This window comes from Solanum stenotomum, unplaced genomic scaffold (genome assembly GCF_019186545.1).
Source record: "Solanum stenotomum isolate F172 unplaced genomic scaffold, ASM1918654v1 scaffold28122, whole genome shotgun sequence".
In the NCBI taxonomy this organism is placed as follows: Eukaryota; Viridiplantae; Streptophyta; class Magnoliopsida; order Solanales; family Solanaceae; genus Solanum; species Solanum stenotomum.
The window spans coordinates 1-11,470 of NW_026029845.1; the positions used below are offsets into that span (position 1 = coordinate 1).

The following is an 11,470-nucleotide window of genomic DNA, read 5'->3' on the forward strand; positions in this document are numbered from 1 at the left end:
GGGGGGGGGGGGGGGGGGGGGGTTCATTTGAAATATTCTGCAACAATTTTCTTTTTACTTTCTGTGCAATAGCTCTTGCTGCAGGGAGTAATGTAGTTCATTTATACTCCGTTCACGGTTTTCTTGGTTTCTTTATGTAATTCTTCATGCATCCTCCACGAGTTCTCATTTTAAATCTCTTAGCCAAGAACCAACTGCTTTATTCTTGCTGTAAAAATGTGATCTTCCTTATATGTAAATGATGTCACAGGTGAGCGTTCGAGTGAGAAGCAAGCCTGATCATGAAGTCATGACAGTTGACGGCCTCCTCACTCACTTCAAAGATCTGGTCGCATCATTTCAGTAGGAGGCATTGTTTCTCTTGCATTATACCACTGAAGAGATGTAGTCCACAATCAAGGTTTAATTGTCTTACATTGTCTGAGAATGTAACACATGCCAACACAGTCAATTTTTTTTTTTGGTTCTTCAGCATTCGATAGCCATTTGTATTTCAACGCTAATATAGATTCAGTAAACTTTCGTTTTGTATCCTTATTTTTTCTCAACTATCAGGATGATAATTGGTCTCAGACTCTCAGTTGTAATCAACAGTTAAAAGTATTGATTTGAGAGTTTACTTGTTTTCCTCAAATTGATTAGCAGTACTCCGCGAATGTTGAGCAGCGCCATGATGTTTTCGTTGTACTTGATTATGTCTTGCTCTACCATTTTCCAGAAAAAAGAAAAGAGAAGATTTAAGATCATATATAGTCCTCATATTTGACATATTGATCTTTAAACTCTTTCCAAAGAGTCTCTCTTGTTCTTTGGTGACGTAATAAATTGAAACTCCATTGCATTATTTCATTTTCTTATTGAAATGATTATTACTATATACTATATATGATGATATCATGTAGAAACTCTTTTTTGCCATTGCAATGCAATCAACTCCTTCAAAAAGGTTTCAAAATTCCAAATAAATCTTTTTCCAATGGTCCCCTTTGTGTACGGTTTATGCTCTTTTACCTACCACTATACCCACGTATACACTCTCTTTTACTTTTTTTCTTTTAAAAAGAGTCATCATTTTCCTTATTTTCCCCATCTTAGTGTTCAAGGGTTCCTTTTTTCTTTTTTAATGGTTGTTAATCAATTGAAAGTACCAAATATTGCTCGTATGGTAAACAAGTTGTGAGTTCGAGTCACTAGTGATGGATAAAAAATAATAATTCCGACTTTGGTAAAGCTGGAGATGTTAAGATAAAAGTAATAGTAGACAGAAGAAAGTAAGTAGGGAAGGGAATATTTCCAAAATTCACCACAACACTGAGTGAAACAAGAAAGGAAGAAACTACTATTACTTTGTTAGATGTGAAGAAGAAAAAAGATCAAATTCTTCCTAACACAAATCTAATTAATAGTACATTACATAAAACAATACTCTTAATTAATTACCATCATGTCCTTCTAATATCCATTATTAGGCATGCTACTACTTACATTCAAATCATGATGATAACCATAATGTTGATGATGATAATTATGATGATGTTGACTATAAGATGACATTGAACTACTACTCTCACCACCATTATGATCTAATCTCTCATTACTATTATTATTATTTCGAGTTTTCTCTTCGTTATTATTATTCTCCTTCTCCTCCTCCTCGTCCTCATACTCTTCTTTTGCAACTTTCTCTAACCCCAACATTTCAACATTAGGTCTATATTGGGGTTGTTGTTGGTACTCATGACAATAGGTAGTAGGTATTGAACCCCCCGTCATTCCAGCAGCAACATCTGCTGGAATGACGGAAGGCAGCTTGGAAAGAAGTGCTTCCAAGCTGCTCATTGAAGGTGTGATCTTCATGTGTTGATGTTGATTGAAATGTTCGTATAATTCAGCTGGTGTTGGTGTTGGTGCTGGTAAATTAGTCTGGAAATGCCACGCGTCTGGTGATGCCCCGTATCCGTCTACCTTGAAAGGATAGGCTGAGGACGATGGATGTGGCAATAACACTCCCGGAATGCTTTCTATGTAACTAAACTTCTTTCTCAGTAGCACCACATAGCTTAGGTCTTCAATAACCTACATAAATTAGTCGAATCAGTAAACTTCAAAAAGTAAACAAAAAGAACATATAAATAATCTTTCAAGTATGTTATATAATGATTTTAATATCTTTACACTAATAATGCATTTTAAACCGATTATAACATGTTACTTTGAAAATCAAATTACTCTATCAGGCTTGATATCAAAAATCACATGTTAAATATAGGTCCACATAACCCAATAATATAATAACTTCTTATATTGTCAATGCACAAATCATAAACTCTCCGATCCGTTGATTGGTCTTTTAAGGGTTTTGGAATGAGGAGAATGAAAGATATTATACCTTATGAACAGCTCCTAATTGAATGACACCTTCTCTCACAGCAATCAAGGCTATAGTCTGAAAAAATACAAAAATATTTTAATTTAATACATTTGAAATATAATATAATGTTTTGGAAGACATATATATAAAATTTAAGTTTAGAAACATTACCTTAATACCAGAACGAAACTGAGCTTCCCAAGTTCTAGGGTGCTGATAACAAAAAAAAAAACACAAAATGCATAAGAAAATATTTTGTTTCAAGCCGAGCATGTATCAGAAACCTCTCAACTTCTACAAGGGTAGGGCTGCCTAAACCGAATTGAGGATGTATCAGAAACAACATCTCTACTTTCACAGCAGGAGTAAGGTTGCGTATAGTCGTATACACTGCCCTACTCAGACTTCACTTATGAGATCTCACTGAATATGTAATTATTTTCGTAATTATTAAACAAAAAATAATGAAGCAATTATTTATTCTTACAGAATCAGCAGAGTTATGCCATGCAGACAAGAAATTAATTTCTTGTTCATTTGGTTCTTTATAGATCCATTTATGACTATGATCTGCTGCCACTTTTCCAATTATACTGCAAAAAAATATTATAAAAAATTATATTATATATGTAAAAAAATAAAAAACCCCATGATGAAAAATAATATTTTACATAATTTTTCTATTATTACCCTTCTCCATAGTTGTAAATTTCATGTGACATCTTGAAAAAAAGCTCAGGTTGAAGACCTTGATAATGTTGATATTCTCCATAATTATTATTAGAAGATGATCCTGGACATTCATTTCCATTAATCTCAGCCGTTGATGCAGCAAAATTGCAAAAACCATCTTCCCATACCAATATCCTATAATTAAAAAAAATTCCATAAAAAAAAGAATAAAATTTTATACATGTAATATGATATGAAAAAAAATATTTACCAATTTCTTCTATTTCCTCTTGACCTATCATATGCTCCACCTTGACTATCCCACCTAATTGACAAAAAATAATAATTAATCAGCACACAAATCTGAATTAGTCGAATCAGTAGATTTCATATATATCGATATGATTTAATTACTTTGGAGGAGGGTAATTTCTAGGTAGGATTCTCCAAAAGACAGCATAAACCCATTGAGAGTTTTCATGAATACATAAGCTTCTTAGAGAATGTTGAAGAAGATGAGTAACAGCTAAAGAATTTAGTTGTTCTTCCATTAATTTAGAAGAATATGAAATAATGTTTTTTTTCTTTGTTTCTTTCTCTTCTATAATTAGTTTTTTTTTTTTTATATAAGAAGAAGCAAAGACATAACATCCTTTAGTTGCTTTATATAAGGCCACCACCAAAGAAAATAGTATCTATCACATTTATACCTCTGCCTTCTTTCTTTTCTCTCTCATGGAAAAGACAACTTCTCTTCGTTTCAGTTTACGTGATATTTTTATTATATATAAATTTTAAAAATAAAGAAGATTTTAAAAATTTATGATCCAACATTCTTTTTATTGATTATAAATTTTTTCACTGAGCATAAAAGTGAAATTATTTCTCATTATAGAAAGCTGACATTTTGTTTGGACGAACTGAAAATGAAAGGGTGTTACATAAGTTGAGATATATAATTTTTCATCTGGTGTTCAATTTTCTTATTGAAGTTCAATTATTTTAAATTTACACTGCATAAGGCCCCACTCAAAAAAAAGCATTCCTTATAAAAAAATTCATACCTAAAACTTAAACTAGAAACCTCCGTACTAAATAATGATAATACTAATAAGAAAGAATTTTGTTTTTTCAAGATTATACCAAAATGAAGTGCAGAAGGCCCCACGCTTTTGCCTGCCCGGTTTCCAATACTCTTTTTTTTCAAACCCCTCAATATAAGTTGATTTATACGAAGTTACATTTGAAGGTCATAAAATTTGAAGCAACTCCGTCTATTTTTAATAGTCATAGTTTCTTTTTTTAGAGTTGAACTAAAAAAAATTGACTAATATTTTACGATGTATTTTTTTTTATCATATTGATATGCAAAAAATTACAATATAGTACTTTTCGTATAATTTTTTAATAGCTAAGTTTTTTATTTAAAATATCAAATTAATCTAATTTAATTTAATTTTGAAAATTAGTCAAATTGACTTTCAAAAAATGTAACATGACAAATACAAGTGGATGAAGGGAGTAATTTGTAAAGAAAAAAGGGTATCATATATCTTTTTATTTTGTGGCTCCTTGTTATAAAAATGACTCATATATATACTTCTACTGTTACATAAATGACCCAAATATATCTTTTTAATCCAACGAAAGTGAAAAAATTTATTTTAATTTTAAAATAATCATGTATGAGTAAATTTGATCCTTCTCATACGTGATTTTTTTTTTTTTACTTCTTTATTCAATGGCTATTTTGATAGTCAAATTTATATTTCATAATAAATTTAGTTTCTACAAACACAAAAAAAAATTACAATATAGTCATAAATAATTTTTTTATTTTCTTATTTTTTTTCATTTACGCTTCTTTCTTTTTATTTATCATATTTTTACACTAAAACATGAAGAAAAAATGAAATAAGAATAAGAAACTCACTATAAGGAAATTTTAAAACTCAAATTAGTAATTGAATTAAAGAAGTTCAAAAAAAATAAAATCATATGTGATAAGGATCAAGTATACCTCTGAACTTTGCTAGATCATATATACTTCTACTTGATTTTTTTGTTTTAAAAAAAATAATAAAAAAGTTAATTTAAAATTATTTTTTCACATCCTTTATATGAAAAAGGTATATATGAGCTTCTTTTTTTATATATATAAAGATAGATGTATATGTGAGTCATTTTTGTAAAGATAAGGATATATGAACCTATTTTTATGATAAAGGGTATATCAACTCTAAAATCACAAAATTGAAAAGCATATCAAGTCTTTTTTCCCAAATTTTCCTCTAATTTTAAATTAACAATTTATATAATAAAATTTTAAATATAAAATATAATAAATGAATTGAAGTTATCAAATTCGAATGAATTCATAATCGATACACTAGCTTTGCTTTTGAGTGTCAATATACTTTTGACATATTGCTACTAATAATCTATTGTATTTTTAAATTTAATTGATATATACTGATAATATTATCAGTCATTTTTACATGTTATTGTAGATTGCTTGTTTTGTACCATATTATCGGTGTGCATAAGTTAAATTTATTATTTTTATATCATCAATTATATTTTCCTGTATAGTAACTGATAATGTAATTATTATTATTTTAAAAAAATGCCTATAAAGATCTCTATGTCGTGAAGCCAATTTCAAACAATAATTGTAGTGCTAGTCTATTTTCTCTACTATTCTGCCATATTATTTCCTACTTAGATTTGAATTTTATTTATTTGTTGAATATTTAATCAATGTGGAAAAAGAAACTACACTTTCATAGTTTTTTTTCTCTACATTTTATCGTTTAACCATTTTCTGATAGATTTATACCTATTGGACCAAATCATTAGTCTATTCACCATTTTTTTTTTTTGGAATACTATAATATTATTTCTAATTTAGTAATATGCAATGCACCTACCCTATCTATAGTCAAGTTTCCTTTTTATTATTTTTAAAATAATATAATTTGAGGCAGTATACATATCAACGGCGGATTTCTAGTTTCAATAACACATGTGATGATTATAATATCTTGCATATATTCTATCATTTTAAATTTTTATTGAATATGTTATTATTGTTAATTTGTTATTATGTGATGATTCGAATGATCACTGTTAAAAGTATGCACTTATACAAATTTAATTAACACCTATAACCAAAAATGAGTAATCGGTTTAATTAGGGTGTCAAATTAACGTGTTAGGTTGAATTTGGATATGTGAAAATGGGCAGAGATAATAAGTGAGTGTGTTATTGATTCATTTAAAAGTTATTTGTCGAGATTAATTGGGGTGAAATGAGCTAAAAATTGAGTAATAACCTAACTCATCCAATTCTTATTAATTCTAATTTTTTGTTTTTTTTATTATTATAATTTGTTTAGGTATCTAATAAGACTTTATTATATTATGACCGTATAAAATATTAAATAAAAAATATCTTTTTAAAAAAATATTTACCCAATTTTTCACAGGTGTAATTGCATGATTTGTCTTTCAAATGAATTGATTTTTAATTTTTCCACTTCAAATGAGTTGGTCTTTAATTTTTGCCCTTCAAAATCGACCTTATACCTAGCGAGACATACATCTTTAAGGACACAGAACATTACTTGTGAAATATTATGATGTGAAAATATAAATTTATGCTCCGTAAGAAAATTATTTATCTTGAGAGGCAAAAGTGCAAATGACCCTGTTAATAAAACAAGTAAATTATTAAATTTCCCAAAACCTAAATAAATTGAATGAATTATAATGGGATAAGGGTCTGAAAAATACCCTACCTTTGGTCGAATTTGCTGTTGCGATACTAAACTTTCATGCGGACCTATTACCTCCCTAGACTATTTAATACCGTATTTTAAACATATATTTTTGCCCACGTGGACATAAAAAATAATGCAAAATTATAAATAGTAATGTGTCCACGTGGGCACATATATACCTTTAAAATACACTATTAAATAGTTCAGGGGGTAAAAATACAGTATTAAATAGTCTAGGGAGGTAATAGGTCCTCATGAAAGTTTAGTATCGCAACAGCAAATTTGACCAAAGTTGCAGTATTTTTCAGACCCTTATCCAATTATAATTTGTAGGCTGATTTTTTCACACCTAAATTTAATAATATTCTATACCTGATGATTTTGAAATATTTAATTTTACCTCTATTAATAGAAATTGGTCTCAATCAACATTTAAAATTTGCTCAAGTTGTCACATATTAGGCAGTTGAAGTCAACAATCACATTGCCAAAAACCCTAAATGTGATGGAGTTTGAATGTCAAAGTTAAGAACCATATAAAATAGTAACACACATATTCTTGTGTAACACAATTTCAAATTGAGCATGTGACGCACAAACAGCTGTTTTTCTATCCTAATAAAACGGGACAATTATTGAAAATATTTTTGAATTTGGCAAAAATTAACAGTTTCGTCTTCAAACTATTGACAATATTAAAAATACTCATCTACTTAACTAACTAAACTTAGATTCACCTCTGATTTGCTGCATGACATAGCAAATGGTTTCAATATCTTGTACGTAGGAGTATGGGGCCCTTAATAAAAGCTGAGAGAAGTATTTGAAACACGCCTAAACTTAACGAGAATTAAAGAGTGTATTTCACTCATATTGCAAGATCGAAAGTGTATTTAAGCTAAATTAGTCAAGTAAAGAGGTGTTTTACTACAAAATTCATTGTTCTCGTGACCCCTTTTGTTATCATCCCTGTAAAGAGTATATTTGAGGCAAGATCTCATCCAAGTTAATTTGTTGCGAAAATAGCTTGTATCTATTTTGAAAATTCATCGTTAAATATAGTTACTATTGAATTTTTTTTTGTTTGATACACAAAAGTTATCAGTTGTTTGTTAGTTTTTGTTTTGTAATAGACGATCCAATAATATAAAAATTCTTGCAAGTTAATTTTGGAAGGAGAAATACATGTCCAACATGTCAAGAAACCTAACACGATTAAGCTCGTGCATTTGCCTAAGTAAGTCAATCTAAAAAACAAGTAAAAGTCTAAGTGAACAGCCTAACAAACTTACTCAATTAAATAAAAGAGGCAATAGATGTACATTAATTTCCACCCATATATTTACGGTTCGTTTGGTATGATGGACAAGCATTTATTTATGTGATCTAAACAAAATTAATATTATTTTATCTCTTATTTGATTACTAATTTTAAGATAAGTTATTTTATGATTAGCATGAATGGAGCTATCTTAGGTGGATGGTGGTATGTGGACACTCTTCACTAATAAATTATGTGGCGTACACAAGTTAAATATTAGTTATTAGGAGTGTGTATTTAATTTCCTACACTCTTAATATAATTGAGAAGAAAATTTACACATTCTTCGCCAAAATTCTGTCTCTACTACTACTAATTAATAATTAGTACCACGATAAATTATTCCTTCCAAATGGAAAAATAAAAGTATAGAAATTAGTTATCAGGAGATAAAATAATAAAAATGACAAAAATACCCTTATAGGTCCCCTCAAACCATTTTTCTACTAAATAAGGTAGAGAATAATTTTATAAACAAATAACTACTTCTTAAAAATTAGGAAAAATTATCTAAATACACAACTTATTTATCATATTTTCTAAAATTTTCTATCATTTGAAAAAATTACAAAAATCCTTACTCTCTCCTATTCTCGGATACATCACTTTACGCAATGTATCGGTACATAGCGATGTATCGAAACATTGAGTGATGTATCGGAATATTGAACGATGTATCTGAAATCAAGACGTGATATATCAGGGCATTTTGGGATATATCCGAATTCCATCAAATTTAAGGGATACTTGTAATTAAAAAAAATAAATATATAATGCAACTAGCTCTTAAAACTATGAAATTAACATAAAATTTCCTAAAAATTATGTAATAAATACTATTTTTAATATAACAAATCAAATAGCCAATTAAAAATAATACCAACCTAACTAATTCCAACCTAAATTATTTTCAAACCTAATGACCCCAATAGTACCAAAAATTGATATACATTGGGTACTAAAAAGATGTATGTCATGTATAGATAGAAAAAAGTTCAATAAAATCCAATAGTCTCGTGACATATGTGTGTCATGAATGCATCTGTTTTCTTTGACCAATTCCAATCTTATTTTCTTTTTCAGACTACTGTTCATTACATTAATAACTCCATACATAATTTCATCTTCTTCTTCTTTTCTGTATTTTTTGTGGTCCAAAACACACAAGGGATCAACAAATTTTATGTATAAAATCTAAATGCAATAATACAAAGACACATGCATGTTTCAATATATATATATATATATATAGACTGACATGATATTAATTTATTTATTTATTGCAATTTTAGAATTTTTTATCTTACAATTTTGTAATTGTATATATATGTTACCTTTTGTTTCAAATATTAATTATTTTGACAAAATGAATTTGTTTTGAAAAGTTGATATTTTGGAAAAGAAGAAGAAGAAATCTTTTATAATTTATTATTTCTTTTTTCTTTAGGGGATTAATTATTGTTGAATATCGAGTCTTATTAGTTGCGGAATATTTATATGGACTGATTCAACTCATTAGAGGAGATAATTAATTTGGAAAAAGTTGTCAAGGAATCCATGAAGCTTACATTTGTTCACTAATTATGACAGTTCACCAGGATCTCATTCTTTCTCCTTTTTTTGCTCACTCGTAAGGGTTGGGACCCCACAAAGAGGGAAGGAGTCGACTGAATATCCTCATCATTGACATGAAATTTGCTTGCGTATTGGGTGAATTGTGATCTGATATACGATTGTATCAGGTGAGCAACAATCACTTCATTACAATACCAATTATTTATGGATTTACAAGTCACACTTCAGTCAAATATACTACAACGAGACCCCTGAGAGCCAAAAGTGTTAAAGAAAGGGCCATAGGAAGCATGGACGCATCATGACATCATAAGATGTCTAGCTCGAATAAATTAGTCGGTACTAGAAATGTTAGAAAAAGTAATAAAAAGTTATTTAACTCCAAAAAATCTATCCTACATTAAGGGTGTGTTCGTACGAAGGAAAATAAGAGAATTTTTTTTGTGTGTTTATAGTAAACAACAAATATTATCCTAAAAATATTTGAATACATTTAGACAAACACTATGGACGATTTGGATAGGAAGATAGGGGTATGAAATGATAGGGATGAGTACTATAAGGAATGAGGGTAAAAATAAGATACGTTGAAATGAAGAGAAAACAATAATTTGTGAAATAAAACTTTGTAAAGTAAATCGGGTAGTTAAATAAATTTTTGTTTTCAAGAGAGACAAAGTGGACTTGTGGCAGCTTTTACTTGATGATTTCAACTACGATTTGTTTTACTGTTGTGAACAGATACACACAATCGTTATTTTTATACTTGAATTATTTTTACAATAATTACTAGTACTTATCAATTAAATAAAGGAAACGTGAGAGTGTTGAGTGATAAATACTTAAACAAATACATTATGATTAATTACGATTATAATATTTTCAAACATCTTCCCATCAAAAGTATTGCATCATTATAAATAGTAATTTATTCAGCTGGACACTTATATATCTTTTAAATACACTATTAAATGGTGCATGTGATAATAGGTCTCGCCCAAAGTTGGGATTGTTACAACAATTTTGATCAAAGTTTAAATATATTTCAGACATTTTTTCCTATATCTTTCATTGAATTTTCGAATATCTAAATTTTATTTATCAAAATATTAAGCTAATTAATATAATCCAATTTAACTTAGTAATTGGTCAAATCAACTCTTGAAAAATAAAACATGACAATTAATTTGAGACATAAAGTGTACTATCTATGATTGTTAAACCATTGTTAACATCGTACGTACAATAACTCAAAACAATGAACAATCGAAACTGTTTTGCAGTTATCATTATATATATACTAATTGTTACAAGACATAGCAGTACTGTACTGTACTGTGTAGTTTTATACCTAACACTTCACATATCACTCTCACATAAAATACAAAATGTAAGTATATCTATTTATAAATGTGGCAAAAAAAATTATATATGGACTAGATGAAATATATTATCCTAACTGTACTTCCATTCTAGTTTCTTCATTATTTTCTTATATATATATATATATATATATCAATCTATGTGGCAAAAATTTAAACATGGATAAAAGTTTAGGATTACTCTGTTATCAATCTGTGTTTCAAAAAATCAGAATTATTGATTTCAATAAACTTTGCAGAAACACGAAGTAACCAAAGTTTAATAAATCAATAAGAATAGATGAACATAATAAACCAGTAAGAATAGATGAACATAAAGAATAGATGAACATAAATTAGTTGACAAAACTAAAATCTGTAAAAAAAC

The 11,470-nt window shown here is 28.3% G+C and overlaps 1 protein-coding gene across 1 annotated transcript; it reads right to left on the reverse strand.

Moving 5' to 3' along the window:
* Positions 1-1,416: 1,416 nt before the first annotated feature.
* LOC125851601 (protein RICE SALT SENSITIVE 3-like) lies at positions 1,417-3,684 on the reverse strand. The gene is made up of 7 exons (XM_049531369.1): positions 3,458-3,684; positions 3,315-3,368; positions 3,062-3,238; positions 2,859-2,964; positions 2,543-2,584; positions 2,390-2,446; positions 1,417-2,076 (listed from the first exon to the last, which is right to left on the reverse strand). The coding sequence occupies exons 1-7, from the start codon at positions 3,592-3,594 to the stop codon at positions 1,453-1,455; spliced, it is 1,197 nt and encodes a 398-aa protein (XP_049387326.1). The 5' UTR covers positions 3,595-3,684; the 3' UTR covers positions 1,417-1,452.
* Between the last annotated feature and the right edge of the window lie 7,786 nt (positions 3,685-11,470).

Bases quoted from the DNA above. Each gene is read 5' to 3' on its own strand.
- LOC125851601 (XM_049531369.1), bottom strand. From the start codon at position 3,594: ATGGAAGAACAACTAAATTCTTTAGCTGTTACTCATCTTCTTCAACAT. The intron at 2,965-3,061 runs GTAATAATAGAA...ATTTTTTTGCAG, and splicing joins ATTTACAACTATGGAGAAGG to TATAATTGGAAAAGTGGCAG. The intron at 2,585-2,858 runs GTAAGAATAAAT...TTTTGTTATCAG, and splicing joins GGCATAACTCTGCTGATTCT to CACCCTAGAACTTGGGAAGC.